Genomic DNA, 23,391 nt, shown 5'->3' on the forward strand with positions numbered 1-23,391 from the left:
GCTACAACAAAAGACGGAGGACTGGGGGTCTTACACAACAAAAATGTATTCCTCGCACTTCTAGAGGCTGGACATCCAAGATGAGGAGCCAGCATGGCCACGTGCCCGTGAGGACCATCCTCTGGGTCGCCGACGGCTGACTTCTCACCGTGTCCTCATGTGGTGGTGGTGGTGGTGGTGGGAGCTAGCTCTCTAGGGTCCCTTTAACAAGGGCATGAACCCCATGCTCCATCCTCATGACCTAATCACCTCTCCAAGGCCTCACCTCCTGATACCATCACATTAGGGGTTAGCCTTCAACATATCAATTTGGGGGTAACAAAAGCATTCAGTCCATCACACTGAAATAATTCTCCAATCTCAGGTGCCTAAGCTGTAAGATGGAAATGACCCACCCATGAGCTCCTAAGGTCGTGGCCAGGATGATAAGAGATGCCTCACTAAAAACCCTATCAGTTGCAGTGTGTGAGTGACAGTGTGTGGCTGAGACCCCTCTTCATCCTCATCCCTTTAACTGGAGGTTTAACATGAACCAGGCACTGTTCTGTGTGCTTTACAAACATTCACCGTCACGAGAACCCTGGGGGCAGGGGGAGCGTTCTGCTCCTATCCACAGTTTACAGTGTGAGACACTGAGGCCCGGCCGGCTAGCAGGGGGTGGGCCGGGCCTGATTGGGAACCCGGAAGACCTTACCCCATAAGCCGTGCTGAACGTCTTGGTCATGCTGCTTCTGAGCCCTGCCCTCTCCACCCTGTGTGTACCCTGTGGGCTCTGGCAGGGCTTTATCCAAGCTGGGCACCGGCCCCCAGGTCTCTGTGGGAATGAGCAGTCAAGGGCCCCTGAGACTCATGGTTATAACACCTGAGCCTGGACGTAAGGGTGTGACCCTGGCACTGTAGCCCCAGCCTGGCGACTCCTCTGCCAAGCCCTCCCTGATTCAGGGGCGTGGGTTGGTATTTGCTTCTCTCCCTTCAGAACCTTGAGTCATAGGAAGAGAGTTGTCATGGCTTTCCAGAGCAGCCCCACCCCCGCCATTGCCCGCCGGCATACCCTCATAGGAAGTGGCACATCTCCCAGTGGGTTCTGACCCACAAAGCTGGACTCACGCATCTTCTTCCCTCAGGGTGACTCTGGAGGCCCTCTGACCTGTGAGAAGGACGGGACCTACTACGTCTACGGGATAGTGAGCTGGGGCCTAGGATGTGGGGAGAAGCCCGGGGTCTACACCCAAGTGACCAAGTTCCTGAATTGGATCAAAGCTACCATCCAGAGGGAGAGCAGCATCTAAGGTGTCTACAGAACCTCAGACAAGACGAGGCCTCGCGGGCAGCAATGAACAGCACTTGGAGCCCCCTGGATACTGCACAGTGAAGCATCCGTGCTCTAAGCAGAGACAACTACTGCTGGCCTGGGGTGTCCTGAACCAACACCTCCACCATGTCATCGGGCTCCCTCCTGAGCCACCTAAGAACTGGCAGAATCAACCCAAAATACATATTGTTTGCTTCCTTTCAAACAAGGGCACCTTCTAGAAAATGAAGGCTCGCTGACGGCCTCCACCTCGGACCTTTGCAAACGTGGGATTTCAGAACGCTCAGCATCGGTAGGAGCCCCCTTGGCATCTTCATTCCTCATCCCAGACACTCAAGGTCCACAGCAGACCCAGCCATCCACTTCCAGGTATTACAGAGGGGGCCAAAAAAGACAGCATTCTCCACCTGCTTTCACGGAGCTGCTATTTTAATAAAGACAGATCAGGACACGCACTGGTGTGTTTACAGCTCGCCCAGGCTGAAGCCACCTAAGCAGGTCTCTGGTGTGCACAGTCCCTCTCCAGCGTCTCTCCTGAGAGTCCTGGGTGGACACCGCTTGCTCCCAACAGCAGAGCCTTCCTCCTCTTGACGTGCAGAATCTCTGTGGCATCTGGGTTCACATCCCCCCTCTGATTATCTCCAGTCTCCATAACCTCTGCCCCTCTCTGCAGAAATCAAACATGCCTCCTTCAGTCAAAATGAACCTTCCAACCTGCTCCCATAGGAGGATAAGCTATCTAAGATACCCCAGGAGCATTGAAAACATCCACCCACCCCTTTCTTTTCTCCTCCACCACCCTCTCCCAGAAAAAGGATCCTCAAGGCAAGAACGAGGAAGAAGCAAAGCCAATCTCTCCGTCAGATGTGGTGTCTTTCTTCTGAACAAAGTAGGGTTCAAAACCCAGACTGTTGTAGCCAGCGAGTGCCTGACCCTCTCTGTGAAAGTAATGAGCAAGCAGGCGGCCCAGCCTGGGCTGCTGTAGCCCAGGATTGATGTAGCCCTGGCAGGTTCATCTCTGCCAAACTAATGGCTGTGACTTCAGAGAAAACTCTGCAGGAAACTGAACCCAGGTGTCATCTGCCTGGTCATCTCAGACCCATGAAATTAGGCACCTTGCTCAAGATGCATTTTACACTTCTTTAGAGCCAGCTGACCTTTGGCCAAAAATAAAGTTTGGAAAGAGACAGTGAGTTTGCCTTTCCCCATAGTCGCAAACTAGGGTGGGTTTGCACCTTGCTACTTACATAAGCCCCCTGGAGAGCCAGGCCCCTCGCGTTGGCCAGTTCTGCAGCCCGCCGAGCCATTTCCACTTTGTAGGAGCCAGGAGGGGTCCAGCCAATACCTCTGGTCAGATTCAAGTCTGATTTGTACTTGACCTTGGGGAAAGAAAGGGTGGGGAGAGTAAGAGGACTATGTCAGCAGGTTTGGGGGTGGCTTGGCCACAGGGCGGACAGGCTTAAGGGCAGCCGTGCGATGGAAAACATGTTGTTGTCCGTAAAGCAAGAACAAGGGGAGCAAGCTCATCTTAGGCAGGAGCTCCCTGACACTGAGGACCCGATTCAATGTGCTGCGAGCCTGGCCAGCTTGTCGCCGCCCTTTGTATCTTTCAAGTGACGGGAGCGGCAATGGGGGCAGTGGATGGGGAGACCTGGTTTAAGTCTGAGCGCCTACCTTAACTTGCTCTGTAGCCTTAGATAAGTCACTTCCCTTCTCTGGGCTTCCATTTCCTCCCAGAGAGAAAAGTGCAAGGGCTGGGTTGGGTAACTACTAAGACCCCTTGGGAACAGTTTGGCATAGCAATCAAGAGCCTGAGCTCTCACATCAAACCAAATGCGGTTCATGTCCCAGGTCTGCCACTCATTGGCCATGGGATCTTGAGTAAGTTATGTAACTTCTCTGAGCCTCAGCTTCCTCATCTGGGAAATGGGGCAATAACAGTCATTGTGAGAACCAGATGGCACAGTGCTTAGAAGGAATTTGGCACCACAGCCTAGACCCCAGTAAGGACTGGATAAATAACAGTTATTGTTATTATTCCTTTGGGAACTAATATATTAGGTGTCCTGGGCTCTGTCTCAGCCTAACTCCTCCCAGAGGTAACATGAATATGGGGGTATAGCCATCTCTTTGGAAGAGGAACCAAAGAAAGGGCATCGGCCAGACAGGTGGGGGCAGCTCACATCACTCTGCAGCTGGTGGGCCTTCTGTGCATGCTTCAGGCCCAGCTGCTCCGGGTCACAGGTGGGCTGGGGCAGGGGCTGCCTGTAGCACGCATCGCTGGCCAGCTGCTGGCTCCTCTTGGCCTGGAGGAAGCCGGGCTGGTCTGGGCGGCTGTGGAATTGGGACCGACTCTTAGCAAAGTCCTTCTTGTACTCATAGTCACTCTGGAGTTTGCCGACGCTGAGGAAATGGCTCATCCTTGGGTCATCACTGATGCTGCGGTACCCGATCTGCTGGCCCCGGTCCCGCAGGAAGGCCTCCCTGTACCGGAACTGCAGGTCAGAAGAGCAGAGAGGGGTCATGGGTACCCACCCCTCCCCAAAAGAATCCTCAGCAAGAATTCTACAGGGGGTTAAAGGCGCAGCTTGGGGTTCAAGTAGACCTACCATCTGTATCTCCCTCTGCTACCTTCCCGTTATGTGACCTTGGGCCACTTACTGAGTCTGTCTGAGCCTTAGGTTCCCCGTCTGATAAAATGAGAGAATAAGCCTACACCCCATGGGGACATTGAGAAGATTCCATGACACATTGAGAAGATTCCATGACATGGGGGACTGGCCTCATGTCTGGCACTGAGGGGTGGCTACTGGTATTATTGTTGCTGTAATTCATAATCCAACAGGAGGAGAAATACACCCATTCTCTCAGCAGCCACTCTTCCTCTGATTCTTTCCAGCTTTCAGGGACCCCGTCCAGTGTTCCTTAACCATCTACAGTGAAGGACCGCTTTCATTCTGGTTTGTTCTTTTTTAATACCAAATCCATCAAAACCCAGTAGGTGGTCCTACCACATGTGATTACTGCTTAGTGAGATCATGTGCATTTGAAAACACCTTAATGGCCTTCCCCGTGTTCAGTGGGATGAGTCCACAGGTCACAAGCATGACTGTCATGTGTCTAATTGCTAAAGGTCTTTCTAAATGCTTGCTCTTGGTTTCTGTGCATCTCTCATTGTGGACCCATAACAAGTCATCCGTGGATGGTCACCTATCTAGTCAGGAGGCCTTCGTCTTCCATGGTAACAGCTGCCACATTTTGCGCACCTGCTCTGTGCATGACACTCCGAACCATTCTGTTCCCATTCCTACCTCCACCCCCGGAGACAAGCACGAGGTCCCTGTTGCACGGATGTAGAAATCTGAGTTCAGAGAAGTTAAGCAGCTCGCCCACGATCATGGAGCCAATTCCTAAGTGACTGAGCCAGGATCCAAACTCAGACCAATCAAGCGGAAAAGCCCAATCCCTTTCTACCCCATCACACTGCGCATCAGCTAAGAGAAGTCCCTTTCCTGCAGACCAGCAAATCCATCACGTGTTAACTGACTTCTAGAAAATAAGGCCTATATTTTCTTTCCTTTGAAATTCTTGTTCAGTTTGGATCCTGATGGTTTGCCTTTCACCAGAACTGGGGAAACCAGAGTGAAACCTATTGGTGATAGCGGGAGAGAGAGAACATGAGGTCTTACATCACTGGCAATTTCCCTGGACACCCGGGCAGTCTGGAATGGGATGGCGTCCAGCCTGAAGTCATAGCCACCAGCCCGGGTCTGTTCCCAGGAGTTTCTATAGACTTTCTAGGCAAGGAAAACAAAGAAAAGAGTGAGCAGAGAGTAACTCTGTGTCTGCCAAGTTGTTGGTTCTCAGCAGGTGTAGTTTCTAAACACAAACCCTTGCCTTGTTGGTGCCCAGAATGGCAGAGCCCAAGGCCCCACATCCATCCTGGGACCTCCCCTGCTCTGGGACTGGTGGGGCTAGCCACCACAGGCTTCAGGTCTAAGTGCAACCTGAGTGCCAGGCCCTGCTCCTGTGGGTCGTGGGGTCTTTGAGTCTGGCCCACTGACCACATCCTGTTAGTATCAGAAGCCCCTGCCCACTCCCTGGTGGTTAACATTCACTTGCAGGGCCTCAGGCTTGCAGCTTCTAGATGCCGGAACTCGAAGTTCTAGGGCTCTGTTTCTTCCCACATGTTGAAAGTGCTATTCCTTGGCTCCCGGTACCCACGTGTTCATTAGCTCCACTGACTTCCTAGGGGCCCCGCCGCTACCTTTGATGCTGTGTTGCCCCATCCCTAGGAAGCATGCTGCATCCCACCTGCACCCTTGGGTGCCTGCACTGAGGGAGGGAAGAGCCTTCACCTGAATTAAATTGATTGTCAAGAACCTGACCGAGTTCCCGACCCACAGATTTCACATCTTCCTCTTTCATTTCCCCCTTTTCAAGTTGTTCTCACACACCCTCTGGGAGTCTAGAATCACGTCCCCATGGGCCTTAGGTAGTCCCACATCACTGAGAGACGCATCAAAACCTTCTGTGCCTTCACGTTGCTAACACTTTTTTCAAGATAAGGGAATGGCTCTGTGAAAGAAGTCATCCGGAGATCCCACTGGAGGATCTGTCCTTTATTCAACCACAGAGAAGGGAGACAGCGGGAGAGGCACATCGCCAGTGTTTGATAAAGTGACAGCCCCGGATTGTGCTGGCTGCTCATTCATTCTGTGAGCCACAGCACATCAGGGTGCCCTTAAGCAGCTCATTCTGTCACTTGGAAATTGAGGTCAAGGCTGGAGCTCTGTTCTGCAGTGGACTGGGGGGGTGGAGGGGGCATGGGTTGAGCAAAGGTGCAGTCGCAGATAAAAAGAGAAAACCTCACCCACCCTACAAATGGGCCTGGAACTAGAGGAGTCCATGAAGGGCTTGGGCCAAGCATGATGGATCTCATCAGTTTCATGTCCTGCTGCCCATCCTCTCCTGCATCTTAGCCTCCAACTCCAAGATCTAACTCCACAAACCAGGAGCCAAATGCCTACTATGTTCAAGGGTCTTGAAATACAGAACTCATAACCACTGGGGGTAATCACTTAACTGATGGCTCTCCAGCAGGGCCCAAATGATTAGATTTACTGGGTCACTGGTGAGTTTTAACAGACAGGATGGGGAGCCATACAGAAGGGAAGGGGCATTCAGAAAATGAGAGACCAACCATCCACTTGAGCCTCATACTTCCTGTTTTGGGGGGGTCCCACAAATATCACAGTAGCAAAGAGAGTCAAAACCCTTATCATTTCCTGGAGAAGGGACCATCAGCGCCCTCCTAATAGGAGCCTGGTCCACGCCAGACCCGGGCTAGGCAATGACACCAAACTTTACACAGCACCAAACTCCAACGTCACCCCACCTGGGTGCCCAGTGCACCCCAGTTTCCAAGTCTCCGTGACTGAGGATCAGCTACAGAGCGTGACCAAGATCGGGGTTCTCCCCAAAGCGCTGGCTCCCTTTCTCCGGGTCACTCCTGCCTGTGTACTATTTGCCTGATGGTCAACACCTCTCCCTGAGTTTTTTATTCTGTTGAGGCTTTTGCCTTGCCACTGGGAGCCTTTAGATTCTGTAGGCTCTTTGATTTGGAACCCTGGGCGTTCCTCTTCTTTGTCACAGTGGGCACAGTTCTGTCCTCATCCTCACACATTAGAGTCATTTGATTTTTAGTTATTTCGGCTGCCTTACACATCTCAATGGCTTTCTTTGCCCAGGAAGGTCACTTTCCCTCCACATCCTCCGCACAGAGCACTTGATCCAATTGTGCGTATCCTACACGCCCCCGAAGAAGTGCACTTTCAAAAGAGGTGCATGAGTTCTCCATAGCTGCATGCCCTGGTGGCTAATTTCAGCTCCAGGACTCTATAGACTGGCATCCCGTGTAGAGGAAAGATGCTTCGGTCTCCAGCCCGGGGTGGCTGTCCTCCTTAAGCTGAGCCCCACATAGACTGGCAGCCTTATCCCACTTTCCCGGGCTGCACAGGCCTCCCATAGCTCCTCGGGCCTGGCCTCCCCCATCCTTGAAGCATTAATGAGACGGATGTTTTGTTCCAGCTCTGCTGAGGGGGAGGTCCCGCTTCCCCAGATGGAGGTCAGCCCACCAGAGCGGCCGTTCTAAAATTATCCCTCGCACATCCCTCAAAAGCCTCAAATGGTCATAATAACTCATATTTACAAAGCACCATCGCATTCACTGCGTGGGATCCCACAGGGCTTTACAAATGCAACAAACTAATATACACGCTAACTAGAAGGCGCCTCTTGCCAACCCCTGCAAGGCAGCCACCTCTGGGGTGAATGGTAGCAGCTGCTCATCTGCACGGAGCCCCAGGACACAATGGCCAGGCCAGGGAGGAAAGAATGGCCGACTCTGGGAGGCCCGGCGCAGCCCCAGGCCGACACACTCAGCCTGTGTTATTCTGATCCGACAGCGCCTTTTGATTCTGCCGCCTCGCTACCTGTTATCCCAGGATCACAGCTTTGCCGGCTGAGCAGCCGCCTATTCTATTACAACCAGGGGCCTCCAACCCCTGCTAACAACAAGCCCGGATTTAGGAAACGGCATCTTGGTTATGCACGCAAAGGGCACACATCCAAGGCAAACTGAAGTGTTGGAGGCCACAGCCCCACGCACAAAGAAGCGAATTCTATCTGGACCCGTTGGGCACCCTGGCAGCATCTTTCCAAACTGCGGGGTGAGATGGCACCACTGTTTCTCCCACGTCACCCACTGAATGGCTGAGAAGGGGTGTCCAGGAAACAAACGGAGCAGTTGTCTACACCTGCCTGGGCCAGGTTCCCTGGCTGTAACCCAGCACACCACTGAGGTCTTTGCAGCCATGTCCAGAACCAGAATTAGAGAGCTGGGAGGAACCACAGGTATCATTAGCTCAGCTCCATCCCCATTTTACAGTTGAGGAAACTGAGGCCCATTAGGGAACGTGACTTAAAGTCACATATGCAATTTGTCCCACTCTTAGTCCAGTGTTCTTTCTATCCCAAGTCCTCATTCCTAGGACTTTAACCTACTTTTTGCACAAATAATTGGACAGAAAGAGGCACCAGCCCCCGCCCCCCATGAATGGCCAGCTCACTCACATCGCTCAGGTGCAGGGCGTTGAGGCGGGCTCTAGTGAAGTCGGGGTGGTCGGGGATCAAGGTATATCTGTGCAGGGATTCCGCATCTCCCAACCTGTACAGGCGCTGCAAGTGAGATAGGCCCATATAGAACCACGTGTGCTAAAAGCACAGGTGAGGAGCAGACTGATCTCCTCTCCCACCCCTCCCACCCCTCCCACTCTAGTGCCCATGGCAGGCATAAAGCCCAGCCTACACATAGAGAGGATCCCTCAGAAACCACCTGGTGATGGAGGGTGTGGGGCATGTGCTCAGTGCCAGATGGGATGACTGGTTTTAAAGAGACCTTGTTTAAAATATTTATCAAAATCTGCTCCAAATAGGTCACCAACCAACATCCTGGTGGGCCACACCTCTGCGCTTTAAAACAGTATAAGGGGTGTGGATACTCAGGAGCAGCATTCAAGCATTTTACTACTAATAAGATGCCTCAATGCCTTTGTTATTTAACATTAATAAGAAGACACAATAGCTAGCCTTTTTATTATAAAATGCTTTAATATATGTTCAGAAAATTAAAGTTTTCACAGTTATCTGGGTCCCAGAAAGACACAATTTTAAAAATCAATCTTTATCTTAGCTGCTGTTTTTAGAGCTGTGGTTTAAGGATTAGAAACAATTTTATGGAGCAGAGGAGTCTCATCTATTTTTAGAGAGGACATTTTAATATTTAATATTCCGATCCTTTCCCAAATTCAATTTGGGCTTTGACAATGTGAACAGTATAGCATTTGGATTGTATGTGAGGATGGAACAACTTTGTCGCTACGTGTACAGATTTGAAACCTTTGACAATGTCAGAGAAATAATATTTAGCTTCCTACTCTTTGAAATAAATATAGGAGAGAGGAAATGGGGCTAACTCATACTGAGAGTAAAGCAGAAAGAAGCTTTTAATATAGCTGTTCTTTTCTCTTCTAACTGGGTTATGTTAAGCTTATAATGCCATTACCATCTACCAACAATTAAGATGTATCTAATCCAGTATTTGGTAAAGGATGGTCAATAATACTCAGTATAATTATTATGATTATGAATCAAACATAATAAGGGACATTTATTGAAGACTTATTATGTTCCAGGTACCTGCTAAAAGCTTCGCGTACTTTTATTTATTGAATCCTCATTTAATTCACTTCATCTTACGAAATGGTTGCTGTCTTTACCCTCCTTTCTAATACAGGGACAGAGGTTAGAAGAGATTAATTTACTGGCTCAAGATCATCCAGATAATAGACAGAAGGTTTTCACTCACATCTATCGTATCAGGAGCCGCTGCTGTTCAGCCCTGACCCCTGAAATTCACTAGCCACTGCTGTGGGCCTGGGATGAGTGATGAGAACACACCCACCTCACTGCATTGCATGTAGCTGTTCTTGGCATGAACCAGGTCCGGGGAGTCAACCACCGAGGTGAACTTGATACTGTCTGGTTTTCTGCGGTATTTGGTCTGTAAGAGGAAGGCAAAGATCCCCACAGAACAATCAAACATCGTGTATTTTTCTGGGTGCAGCGTCACCCCATCTAATCAGTCCCAAATATGCCAATGATATTACTGGAAAACAAGTCTCTCTTCTTGGTATGCACAGAACAAGAACACAGAAGAGACCCAAGCTGCCCCTGTGATAAGGAACATCTTATAGGTATTTACAGTCCTGAAAAAAAGGAGGCTTCGAAATATCAGAGCTTATCACAAGGAATTGAGCAAAGGGCAGGATTCCACATCGATGTGGCCCTGCTGGGACCGTATCCAAGCAAGTTCTGTTATTAAGAAGCTGGAAAAGATAATGTCACCCTGGAAGGGATCCCCGGGCAAGAATCCCCTGCCATCAAAACAGTGGAGTTCAGTTAATAGAACTATCCTTGGACAACTTTTAACACCATCTGTAATCAAAGAACCCCTGGACAGTCAGTAGGTGAGTGGCAACTTCTGTGCCTCGCCCCGTGAAGACAATGGGCCAGGTTAGATCACAGTTGTTCATCATGTATCTATTGAGAACCTTCTCCTTCTCCTGTATCGTCTATCCTTCCCTGCCCAATTTGGGATGTGTCTGTAATTCCCCAGGAAAGAATTCATTTGGAGAGAATGCTTGTTCCATTTTGGGATTTGGTTGCAAGTGGCCCTGGACGAACACTGGAAGTCCGTCCGGTGGCCAGGGGTCCCTCTTGGGACCTCCATCCCATCCGCAAGTTCCCTCTTCAGAAGGGAATGAAGGTTGATAGTACCTCGCTGATGAGTTCTCCAGCCTTCTTTGCGCCCTCTATCTGTGGGGAGCTCAGCGCCTGCCATCCTGTGCCCTTCATGCCCATCAAGTCTGACTTGTAGCGCACCTACAGAAAGGAAAGCATTGGCTTTGGTCACAGGAGCGTCTAAGCCTGTTGGGGCATTTGTCAAAATGCTCCGTCACAACCTTTCGACACCGTCACTCGGAGCACGTTCTGCATGTCCTTAAGTCAAGTTGTTTGAATTTGTGCCCTCGGCCAGGAATTCAATAATGGATCATACCTAAGATCCAGCCAGAGCCTGCCAGCGAATTGGCAGGATTGGAAGCAGAAGGTTAGGACCTATGAGAACGGCCACTTAAAGGAAGAGCTGAGACCCACTCCAGCCCAAGCACCAGCCCCGTGATTCTGGTTCATTCTGGAAGCCACATGACTGACCAACTGCTTAAACTGAAACATTTCACACTTTAGTTGATAAAAGTGCTTTGAGCTCTGGCTCAAACCTACAGTGTCTTGGACCAAATCACTTTACCAATATGTGACTCCATTTCTCTCTCTGATGGCTGAAGGTCATAACAACCCTCTGAGAGTATTTAGGGGCAAAAGCTACTCTAGACACCAGATTTTTTTTTCCTTGTGGTGGTTGGGGGGTGGGGAGAGAATGGAGGGAACAGGGAGAACAGGACTCTAAAAACTGCAACAAACTTAGATACAGCCAGCTAATAGTGTGTACACCATTTTAATCTTTCTGTGCCTCAGTTTACCCCCTCCTCCGACTGTTATTCATGATTTGCTTATATTGACAAAATAAGCCAAGTCTTTTCTATTTTTTCTTATTTTACAGGCTCAAGTGTTTAAAACTATAGCATCATTCCTGGGAGAAAATAAGTGGGTCTTTAAGACGATGGATCTGCTTAGGGGTCTCCTAAAACCTTAACTCTTACTACTCTTCCTTGATCTGCCCAGCATTACCCTATGATGAGACAGTCGCATGCCGGCTTTTCTTCTTCTCTTTATGAAAATTAGGCATTTTTAAAGATGGAAAAAGACTCTCTAAGGAAATCTAAATATCGGATCTAAACGAAGTTGATAGCATTTCTCTCATTTAGACAGAAGCTCTGCTGTAACGCAAAATATCACTCCAGCAATCAGCCTTTCCGCCTTTTTAGTTCTCTTTCATTTCGGGATTCACAGCACTCCTCACAGCTGGCCTCAAAGAGGGTCCGTTTCTGATCTACTGTCTGCTGGCTAATACCCCTGTGCAAATCCGACTCTGCCCTCCAACTGGTGCAGGAGACATCACTCGGGCTCGGGAGCAGGTTTCAAAACCCCATGTCAGTGAGATTGCTTTTTAGACCGCGATCTTTCAGTCTACACCAGCAATGCGTTCGCCTTCCACTCTGATAAAGAACAGAGAAAATTGGATAAATTTCTAAGTTAGAGAGAATAAATCCTACAGGGCCTCTTCACAGCCAGGCCTTGCTCCTTTCATAAGCGAGATGAAGTAGGGAGCACTCTTTCAACTCGCCTTTTGTTGAGCTGCACAGTACAATCGCAGGTAAGTCAGAAAGCAAGATGCGGGTTCCCCAAAGATCTGACTGTGCCTCAGACTCTCTTATAAATGGATGGTCTATTAATATTTCAGCACCCAGCCCAGCTTTGACTATTCACGCAGACCCTAAAAACAACACACCTGCCCCAGACTTCACGATAAAAGACGGGGAGGGAGGCGAGGAGTCGAGAAGAGGCAACTACCCAGACATGGTTTCGAAGAAGGGTTCTAAGATAATAAGAGACCTTCTCAAGCTGCCCAGCTGAATCTGGCATCCCCCAGTGGCAGCCTTGTGATTGTTCCTTGCATACATTAAGGCCTGGAAGACACCTGCGGATTCGCACTTAGGGTATCCTGGCACCCCCATTTTGGAGCTGTGTAGCAAATGCACAAGCTGCATGTTTCGGTCCCTGATTTCTAACAGGGGCGTGTTACCAGTTGTACCCAGGAGGTGGCCAGGGGAAGGGTATATTTGTCATGTTAATGAGAATCATTATAATCACTACCTTGCATAAGGTGTGTATTGCTTTATACTCATCTCACTCTGCTCACACACTATCCTTCAAGGGAGGGGTTCTTATTTCCATCTACAGGACAATTCTGGTGTTCAGAAGATTGTTCAGAGTCTCAGAAGAGCCAGCCACCAATTATTGTCCTCTGGACATGCCACATGGGGAGCCTTTAAGACAACACTCGGGAGCTAGAGCACCTGGGTTTCCTTCCTAATCTAGCCATCTGGGGTAGCCAAAGAGCACTGAAGCCAGAGTCCGGAGACCAGGGTCCCACTTTGCCTCTTCCTCGCTGTACGGTCTTGAGCAAGTCATTTCCCTGCCAGCTTGTGGCCCTGGGCAAGTTATTCAATATTACAGGTGCCTTAGTTGCTGCATCTTTAAAAATGGAAATAACACTAGCACCTACCTAGATATTAAGTGAGATAGTTAGTACGAAATATTTAAACAAATGCCTGGCCCAGCGTAAGTGTTCCACACATCATGGGGTCTATTGTCCACAGCATCTTAGAATCTAGACCCCCCAAACTAACAAACTTGAACTTTAAAAATTAAGCAATAAATTCTCAGATTTTAATACATACCCTGTTTCATGAAATGTCAGTCTAAAATGACCAATTACCATTTCCTGGGAAGGATTCTTCTTTTTAGACTCTTTTTTTCTACTTCTTAGTGTTAAGATAACCTTTCTTTTCATAAATAACAATGATATAAATGGTAACTTGAGGTACTATTTAGTTTTTTTCTTTAATTAGTAAACTAAAAATAAGATATTATGTTGATGCTGTCATTTTAAACAAATTTACCACCAAAGCCTGAAACCTGAGATTACCTATCAGATTGAAAGTATTCGCATTTCTGTTGGAGAGATAGAGGCCCAGAAAGGGAAAGGACCATTCAAGGACACCCAGCCAGTAAGTGACAAAGCTGGGCTTCCGGTGCACATCTTCAGACCCCAGCTCAGCCCCCTCACCTCTCCTAGGCAGCCTTCATATCTTCCTCAGGAGACTGTCCTGTAACTCTATCCCCCCTCAAACCCGAGTCCCGCTATGAGCTATTCTTGGGGACTACAGCGTGGCCTTCTAGCACATGGAAGGCCTTTCTGAGTGGGACTTGGCTGTGTTTCAGTAACTGCAGCCCCTCTGTGGAGCCCAGTGAACTCACTCTGCTCCACACTCGATGGTGAAGAACACAAGACTGTAGTTCCAGGAAATTGTAATAATAACTAGATTGTAATTCATTCCTTCTATCAGTGTATCCTAATTAATCATCGATTATGTGTTTAGACTAGTCAGTCTGCGCCATAGCTAAACTAGGAACAGTCCTTGCCGGAGGGCAACCAGAATTGGGAGGCCTGGCGTAGAGACTGCAATCAGAACAGCTGATACCTCTCAGGGTGTTTCTATGGCCCAGGCACCGTGCTGAGTGTTTCACATGGACCAGCTCTCAACTGAGAAATGGATTCTCAATTGGGTGCAATTTTGTCCCCAAGGTACATTTGGCAATATTTTAAGAGACTCTTCATAGTCCCCCTGGCACAGAGTTGGTGCTGTTGGTATCTAGTGGTTAGAGGCCAGGACAGGCCCCCACGACAAAGACTTCTCAGCCCCAATATGGATGAAACGTGCGTTATGCTCTAAAATGAGAGCATCTTCCTCCTGGGCGTGCCATGGGGTCTGGAGAGCCGATACGTGCAAGGCCTGTGGTGCTGACCACAACCACAGTGCCATCATCACCATGTCCCCGCTGAGGACCTGCAGCCTGGGAGGGGACATGGGACTGACTCTACAGGAGCTGACTCCAAAACCTTTCACCGTGACCTGGGCGGGGCTGGTGCCCTTGCTCGGGGGGCAGGGGGCACGTCCTGTTTCTGGGCCTCCGTGCCTGCATCTGAGCTGTACGAAGCATGACTCCCCCACAGTGAGCTCCCTCCGGTAGGGCAGCATGGTCAAGTGTGTGCTCTGGAAACAGTCCTGCCTCGACACCTCCCACGAGACCTCATCTTTAAAACAGGAGTAACAACTGTCCCCACCTCACAGCACAGTAGTGAGGGTGATGGCAATTGCAAGGAGGCAGTGTCAGCTGCGGTGACAATGACTTCTCTGTCATCGCTATCACTCCTATCGTCAATGATCAAGCCCCTCTTCTCTCTCGGACCCGTCCCCCGCGATGTCCTCCTCACTCACCCACAGGCTTCACTCTGGCCTCAAACATGATGAAGCTGCTCTTGCTCTGGGCCGTGGCCTTTGAATTCGCTATTCTGTCTACTGAGTTTTCCATCCCTTCCTGCATCTCCTTTGCTCTTTGCTCAAATGTCACCTTTCCCATGACGCCCTCCATATTCAATCGCGTGTGTGCAAGTACACGCACACACACACGTTCACAGCCTCCTACCCCACTTTCCCACTTTGTCTCCACAGCAGGTATCACCATCTGACACACTACATACTTTACTTATATTTTATGTCACTCTCATATAATAGAGGCTCTAAGAGCACAGGAATTGTTTTGGGTCTCTTGGTGACTGCTGTATTCCCAGCACCTAGAATAACTCATGGTACATAGTAGGTGCTCAATAAATATTTGTTGAATGATGGGTAGAATAATTACAACCCAGATCACATAGACTGAGCAAGTCATTGTTGAGAGTAGGATGTGTCTGAAAGGCTAAGGAAGACACAGAGATTGTCAGTTATACCCAGGCTTGGTGGGAGGAAGGGCAGGGGCTGTTGTGTGGCCCACAAGGCCCCCCTACCTCACTCTGCAGGGCATGAGCTTTCTTGGCCCAGGCCATCTTCAGGTCCTCAGGCAGCGTCGTGAACTCGTGGCACCGCGACCTGTAGTCGTGGTCGCTGGCCAGGGCCTGGGCCTTCCTGGCGTGGACCAGGTGCACCATGTCCATGGGCAGGTGGTACCGTGCCTGGCTGCCCGCTGCCTCCCTCCTGTACTGATGCTCGCTCTGCAGCTGGCCCATCCGCCGGCAGTGCTGGAGCCGGGGGTCATCGCTGACACTGCGGGGCCCAATCAGCTTCCCTCGCTGCTTCACAAAGTCATGTCTGTAGAGAAACTGCAAGGGAAGACCAGCCGGTCAGGCATGGGCGTTTGGCCTGCTGAAATCCCATCTGCACGTGTTCACTGCAGACCCTAGAAGAATCACCTGTTCTTACACTAGATGATAATTATAAGAAAAACTGCAGTGAGGCTGGCCTGAGAGCATGCTTCCTCCCTGGGGGATGAACAATTAAAACATCCCTCCATCCTTCCTTTCTATTTACAACCAGATCCTCAGAACCCAAGCAAGGGCCCTGCTGCCCATCCGTGTCCTGTGGCCAAGGGGAATTCATCAAAAAGCGTAGAAAGAAACATGCACTATCTCCATTCCCACTTGGCAAAAACATTAAACCCAAAAGACAGGATCCATTTATTTGAAGTCCACATTTTCTGTGATTTGTTTGCAGGAAAGAGAAAGTCACCTTCATGTCCCAAAGCTAGGGACACTATCAGCAGAGGGGCTGAACACAGCTGGCAAATCCTAGCACCATGTGAAGCTACAGACAGGCAAGAGCGAGATGTGTTAGGGCTGCATCACAATTCCTACGGCGGGTTTTCTTCCTAATTCTGGGTGGAGTTAGAAAGCAGGTGGCTCACATGTTTGGGGGGGAGATGGGGGGTTGCTTAGACATTTCAGTTCCTGCCTGATGCCTTTGCCTGAATTTAGCTTCTAATGAACAAAAGCTTTCTTTCCCTTCCTTCGTCAAAAAATCTCCTTCCAAACTAATATATTCTACAGGTGACACGCTGTCTCACACAGTGATAGATTTGCTTTAATTCAGGAAAATCAGCCATAGACATTGTTTTACATGAAGTTAACAGAAATTAGGCAAGATGGAAGGTCATATCATTCAACTCACATCACTGGCTCTATCTCCAGAGACCCGTGCAGCCTGGAAGGGGAGCGCGTCTATTGTCAGCTTGTAGCCTTGAGCACGGAGATTATGCCAAGACTCCTTGTACTTTGCCTACAATAGAAACACATGTAGATTTCCTTTTCTTAAAAAAAAAAAAAAATTACATGAATCCACGAACAAAAGCTACCCCTCTCATTTTGTAGGACAGTGTTCCAGAATCGATCTCTGACAAGCAAAAGCTTTCTATTTTGCAAAGAAAATCTCATTAGCACACCCACCATAGCAGATTCTGACACATTATGTACGCAACACACTTGTGAAAAAGGTACATTTAACATGAGCAGCTAAAAGACACGTTCCTTTCTTAAAGTTCCCGTGAATGCCAGAGGGTCACTGTTAGATCCTAGTGCAGACACACGTGGCCTTGGAGCATGGTGAACTTCAGCAACAAGAAAGGCTTACGTCACTCAGGTTGGCGGCATTTGTTTTCGCTCGGACAAACTCGGGCAGCCCTAGAGTCATTGTGTACTGGTGTCTCGCGTCCTCCCCGGCTGCTTTATAGAGGCGCTGGGAAACAGGGGGAAAAAATAAAAAAGGAAGATAAATGCTGTGCATTTCTGCAGGGCTGAGGTCCCTCTCTTGCTGGCAGTCAGGAAACACGTCTATAAAAGGCCATGTGCTGTGTCATGGGTGCACCTTCAGCCTAGAGGAAGATGCTTCCTTCAATGAAGACAGTCTTTCATGAGTCAAACTGAGTGATATAAAAAGAAGATGTAAGAAATTGCAAGTTGCTTTGGATAAGGTTCAGGACATATTACCCCAAAACATGGCACCTTGGCATATGGAATATTTTGAGCTGAAGGAATTTTGAGAAATGCAGGTGCTAGAAGGACTCCCTCTTCCTGTTCCTCTGAAGACCCTACAGTGAGGGGTGCCTTCCCTATATCCAAGGAAAGGAGCATTCTTATCTCTGACAGCAAAGGGATGCAGAACCAGACAGGGACCTCAGCAAAGAGACATCGCTAAGTTTCCCCCACTTTCCCACGCTTAGCTTACACCCTTGTCCTCTTCATCAGGCCTAGTATAAGAACACTCAGGTTTAACCATTCCTTCAGGTCTTCATTTCCTTATGAAGGCTCCCCTATTACGTAAAGCCTATATTAAATAAACATTTAGGTTTTTCTCTTCTTAGTCTGTCTTTTGTTAACAGAGCCCAGAACCTACGAAGGGTAAAGAGAAAGCTATTTTTTTTCCTCATCTCTGTTTTGCTCAATAACAGTCTGAGGAAAGAAAAACACACTTAGGAATCCCAACGAGGTTCTTCCCACCGTAGACACTTTCCTCGGGGTCTCAGTGTGAAGACAACACTAAGTCCTGGGAAATTCAGGCTGTGTGAGGGGAGTTCCCAAAGCCTAGTCCGCATCCTTTCCTAAAGCCCCAGTTCCCCAGGGTGAAATCGTGCCGGCACTACCCTGAGCGGCCTCAGCCGGTACAAAAACATTTATTCGCACGATTAGAGATGAGTCTCTGGATGCCGAGCTCTCTGAGCCCAGAGGCCTTCACCGAGGTTTCGTCTCCCCATCACACCCAGCTCACATATCAAGCACGGAAGGTCCACTAGGAATTTAAGATGGGTAACATCACAATACAAGCCCTTAGAAAGTTCTTATCCCAAGCTGCTGGTTCTTACTTTGCGACTGGGGGTCAGAGTGGGAACTAGGGGTCTCAACAGCAAAATCTCAACTGACTTCTAAAAGCCAGGGTCAGAGGGAGAGTCTTAAAAATCAAAGATGATGTAACATTTAATTCTCGGTCAAGCTCACTTTCTACTTGAAACTTGTCAGAGAGCCGCTAAGAGGAGATGGAACTGGAAAGATGATTTTATGGAATGAGATTCCTTCCCCTGCGTCCCCCTCTGATAGAGATACTCATGTGTAAGTTGGCTAATAGATGAGTGGGAAGATAAGGTAGGATTGAGAGAAGTCTGGCAAACAATATACTCTAGACCCATCCTTGGCTAACACAAACCCTCCCTATAATAATCATCAGAATGGCCATATAAAAGTCGTTAGCCAATATTTGCTGAGCGAGAACCAATAAATGGCAGACCAGTGCTTCTTAAATGTTAATGTGCATTTGATGGGTGGGTCCAGGGCAGGGCCTGAGGTTTAGCATTTCTAACAAGTTCCCAGGGGATGCAGAGGCTGCTTGCTGCTCTGTGATTGCACTTGGGGGCAAGACATCAGGCTGAACCCGACTGCCACCCAGGCCTTCTTTCCTTCTGGAAGGCACCTGGGCTCTGTGTAGAGACATTCTTTTCTCCTAAACCTCCGTGCAAACACCCATGCTTTCTTTCCGCCCTCTCTCCAAACCCACACATATTCACACATAATTTTTTTAACAATCTAGCAGTTTTTTAAAAGCCCATTCCGAAGCCATCAGGAGGCGAGGTTACCTCGTTCGCGAGCTGGTTGCTGAGTTTTGCATGAAGGAGGCTGGGCGTGTCTGTCACAGCCGTGTACTTGAAGGTCTGGGGGTGCTGGCGGTATTTACTCTGAATTCGCACACAGGAAGGAAGAAGAAGACTCGGTAAGATATAAAGCCAGAAGAAGAGCCAGATCCTGAAACACGAGTTAGAAAACCTGCTTTCGCAAAGGCTCTTAGTCTGTCACCTAGAATCTAGTCTGTCACCTCCTCTTACGACCTCAGAACTCAATGGGATGAAGAAGCAAAGAGAAGCAGAGGACAGACGGACTCAGATGCTTGACAGCAGGAAAGGCAGAGCTAGTCCTTTGCTATGAATGTGAACATGACTATTGAAATTCACGTTTCATTTCCATCCTTTGCTCACTACAGATACAGGGCTCCTCAGCTTTGGGAATGCACTAGAAACATCTGTGCAGCTTAAATGATGTATACATTTGCCCTGCACCTACCCCTGGGGATTAGGATTCAGTAAATCATCAGTGGACCCAAGGCTCTGGGTTTTTTTACGTTCCCCCAGAGGATCTGAATGTACCACAAGGTTTAGAAACCACTCGCTTTAGAGATTTCACTGAAAAAGCAAAGCACAAAGTTAAATCTAAACTTCGGTGGATTCCACTTGCCCGAGCTCCTAATCAATGTATAAGCAAGCTGTCAGCCCATCTGATGCACCCGGCCTGGCACTGAGCACCCTCACTTCCAGTACCTTCCAGTATGCCCTCCTGTCCTTGATCTATCAGGAGTGGAAGTCCCAGAGGCCCCTTGAGGGTTAGCAAGATTCCTGAGGACTCAAAGAGCTCAGAATTCAAGACTTCTGTATTTTTACCAAGAAATCATTACCAAGCTTAGAGCAATCATTCCATATACAGCAGCCAGACAAGCACAGTGCTTAGATTAGTACTAATCCTCACAAAAACTAAAGTTATGACTATCCCCATTTGACTGATTAAAAAGCTGAGGCTCAGAGAGGGCAGGTGACTGGCTTGAAGTCACACAGCACATGAGTGCTGGCCTGGAATTTCAGCCTCCATCTGTTGAACTCCAAAACCTCCCCTCTTTACACTATACCACAGGGCCAGTCTCCAGAAGGACAACAAGGGAAGTACATCTTCCCTTGTGAACAATTCTTATATGTTAACAGAAAAACTGACCTGATATCTGCAAAGCTGTCTTAAATGGCATTTGGTCTGAATGGAGAATCCAGTGAGAAGAGAGGCCGGGCAAGAGGTTACCAGCGAGTCACTAGTGTTAACAGTGCAACATGTAACTCACTTTCACAGTGAAAACAAAACAAAACAAAAACAAAAAAAGCTGATGGTTGCGCAACCACCTTTGCTATAGAAATAGATTTGACGCTCTCAGCCGTTCCAGTCCCGGTTACCTCACTGATGAGTTCAGACGCTCTTTTTCTCCCTTCAATCTCCAACGTGCCTGGAATGACACAGGCGACACCTCGCATGAAGTTCAGGTCCGACCGGTACACATTCTACAAGGAACAACACCAGCAGTCAGAAGAGCCAAAGTCACAAACAAAGAGGCAAAGCGAAGCCAGAAGATCTGCAACAGGACAGCATCGTAGCTAGAACTCAAGGCCAAGCCAGTCCCTCCAGAAGTCTCACGCTCAGCAAACACACTCAGTAAGGCTCATTAGGGACAAAAATGCCCGTCAGAAGAAACTTCTGCTGTCACTTGCCTCCAGCTGTAAGAGGGACACTGGGCCGATTTTTATTTGAATGTGACTATAAAAAAATAAACGCTGGAGCGGATTGTGACTAGAAAGTCAGTTGTCTTGAAGCAAACGTGGAAATGGTTTAATAGGTCTTCTGAAACAAAACCCAGCAGCAGAGGGTGGCATTAATGAATCATGGGTTAAGAAAGAACTAATAAATGAATCCGGAATCATCTGACAAAAACCTGTCTGAGTCTGCGTGGGTGGGGGTACAGGTGGGTACCTGAATGATTTGGGCTGACAGTTTAAAGGGTCCCCAAGCTCACCCCCTTTCAGCCACTGAGGTACCCCTGGGCGTGCGTGCTGGCTTCAAATCACCCTCATGATGAGACATGGGGCAAGTGAGGTCTCTGCTCAAATGACAGAGGCCCCCGGGCTGAGCCTGGCGGCCCCCGTTCCTACAACTGCTCTCAGGTTCCTGACAGTTTATGTCACTCAGTAGACACCGTACATGGGTATGAAGTCAGAGCAATTGACAGACACCAGATCTGAGTGCCGCTCGGCTCGCAGGCATTGCCAAACCAGGACACAGGCCTGGTGCCGTGGCTTCTTTCCTGACACAGGCCCATTACTTGCAAATCCTGAAGCATGAAAACCCAGCAAGCTGGGAAGTAAGGTGAGTCCCAAACAGGCTGCTGCTGCCTGGTGGGCTGAGACATCCTGCTTCTCTGTGGGAAGGAGGAAATCCTCAGTGCCTCCCTGCCCCCCCGCCCCCAGTCCTGCCTGCTTCAGAAAACAGAGCTGTGAGCCAGGAATGCACATCCAGACTCGGGACCCCGTTCTCATTTACATTTGTGTGGTCTTGGGCAAGCCATTTCACTTTTTTGAGCCTCACTATCACTTCTTCTGTAAAATGGGGACAAAGCCTATTGGCAGAGGGTAATTTTGAGGATTAAATGAGATAGTGCATGAAAACACAATGCTTAGAATTCAGCAGAAATACTCAAGACATGGTTGTTGTTATAGATCTGTGCAGCTGTGCTTACTAAGAGCTAAGCAGGAACACTGGGGTGCTGTCTCAAAAGAACCCAGGTTTCAGATTATTCTTCTCTGGAGGCCCCTCCCACAACCCCCCACCCCCAATCACTGCCACTGAGCCAACAGGAGCTGGCAGGTTACTTGCTGCCTCGTGGTCAAATCAGAGAGGAAAGAGCCCTGAGACAGAGGCCAGGTCTCCTCACCTCGCTCTGCAGCTTGTGAGCTTTCTTGGCACAGCTGAGCCTCAGGTCTTCGGCCAACGAAGTGTGCTGGGGGAGCGGGTGTCTGTAGTCCTGGTCACTGGCCAGGCTCTGAGCCTTCTTGGCATGCACCAGGGTCACCATGTCCAACGGCAGATGGAACTGCGCCTTTGAGTGTTCAAAGCCTTTCTTGTAATTCACCTAGAGGGGCAGACAGATCAACAGTTGCTATTTCAAAGCCACCATTCGCCTCAGGAACATCAGGGACGGCAACTGTCATGCTGCTGTCCCAGGGGAGCCCAGGGGATGTTCTTGGCAGGGCCAGGGATCCTTTCTTTGGGAACAGGACTCATCCCCAGGTCCTAGTGCGCACCACCCCCAGCTCCTGGAGGCCACTCCTTTAGATGACAAAGACCCATGGTTCCCCTAGTTGGAACAGATAAAATGTCAATGGTTTCCTTGCTCAAGGCTGGCTCCTCCCATTTTCCAGAGGCAAGCGGATGTCTGGCTAACCTGAGCCCTCCCACCATGGTTCCTTCCCTTCACCTTCTCAAGTTCAGGCTAGACACCAGGGAGTTTCCTCCCAAGCTGGCTTATGAAGAGCTTCTTCAAAGCATCCGATGTTTTCCTAGGAAACCTGGGAGCCAGGCACAGTAGATGGATGCTAGGAAAGCCAGTTCTGGCAGGTGGGTATTCCCCAGAGCCCAACAGGCATCCCGAAGGAAAGAGGGGGTGGAGAGCCTGCTTACAGACCACAAGCTCCACTATGGTCCTAGGAGGAGCTGTCTGCAGGTCTGTGAAGCTCACTCCAGGCTTCCTGGGAGTCAGATACATCATCGCCACCTCTTCCTCCTCCATCCTTCCCATGGACTTCCCGAAGCTCCAGCCACTCCTGCCTAACCCAGGAGCCCCTCCTTCACTAACCCTCTCCTCACCCCTACCATGAAGCCAAGGACAATTCCTATCCACCCCATACTCTTAGGTCAGCACCCCAGGACAAAAAGGGGAAAAAACGATGTGATAAATGGGGACACCGAGGCAGAGAACATGTGAAGTGGTGGAAAGAGTGTGAGATGGGGAGCTGGCTCCCCGTCCTGGCTTTGTCCCTTTCTAGCTCATCTTAGGCTGAGCCAGTCAGAGCCTAGGTCTCCTTATGAGTAAGCCCAGGACGAGTAAACAGATGAAGTTCCTGGAGAGAGTATGATGGTTAAATGAGACATTGCAGGTAAAAGTGTTTGGTCCTCTGTAACATGTCATATATTAGGTTTCATCACTGCCATTAGTCCACTAGCATACATCTGTGCAAGGATACAGAGTACACAC

The 23,391-nt window shown here is 49.2% G+C and overlaps 2 protein-coding genes across 2 annotated transcripts in view; one reads left to right on the forward strand and one right to left on the reverse strand.

Moving 5' to 3' along the window:
* Nucleotides 1-2,499, forward strand: part of HABP2 (hyaluronan binding protein 2) — a 34,126-nt gene extending 31,627 nt beyond the window's left edge. The window contains exon 13 of the mRNA XM_090278631.1: nucleotides 1,125-2,499. Within this exon, the coding sequence (XP_090134757.1) occupies nucleotides 1,125-1,289 (165 nt within the window). The 3' untranslated portion in view covers nucleotides 1,290-2,499. The remainder of the gene's footprint in view (nucleotides 1-1,124) is intronic.
* NRAP (nebulin related anchoring protein) overlaps nucleotides 2,386-23,391 on the reverse strand; it is a 65,483-nt gene continuing 44,477 nt past the window's right edge. Inside the window, 14 exon segments of the mRNA XM_090278630.1 lie at nucleotides 2,386-2,451; nucleotides 2,453-2,502; nucleotides 2,505-2,691; nucleotides 3,496-3,807; nucleotides 5,002-5,109; nucleotides 8,447-8,551; nucleotides 9,837-9,935; nucleotides 10,712-10,816; nucleotides 15,525-15,836; nucleotides 16,681-16,788; nucleotides 17,140-17,244; nucleotides 19,133-19,231; nucleotides 20,543-20,647; nucleotides 22,072-22,269. Of these exon segments, the coding sequence (XP_090134756.1) occupies nucleotides 2,401-2,451; nucleotides 2,453-2,502; nucleotides 2,505-2,691; nucleotides 3,496-3,807; nucleotides 5,002-5,109; nucleotides 8,447-8,551; nucleotides 9,837-9,935; nucleotides 10,712-10,816; nucleotides 15,525-15,836; nucleotides 16,681-16,788; nucleotides 17,140-17,244; nucleotides 19,133-19,231; nucleotides 20,543-20,647; nucleotides 22,072-22,269 (1,944 nt within the window). The 3' untranslated portion in view covers nucleotides 2,386-2,400.

Source organism: Furipterus horrens, unplaced genomic scaffold, assembly GCF_987537825.1.
Source record: "Furipterus horrens unplaced genomic scaffold, mFurHor1.1.pri manual_scaffold_5, whole genome shotgun sequence".
NCBI lineage: Eukaryota > Metazoa > Chordata > Mammalia > Chiroptera > Furipteridae > Furipterus > Furipterus horrens.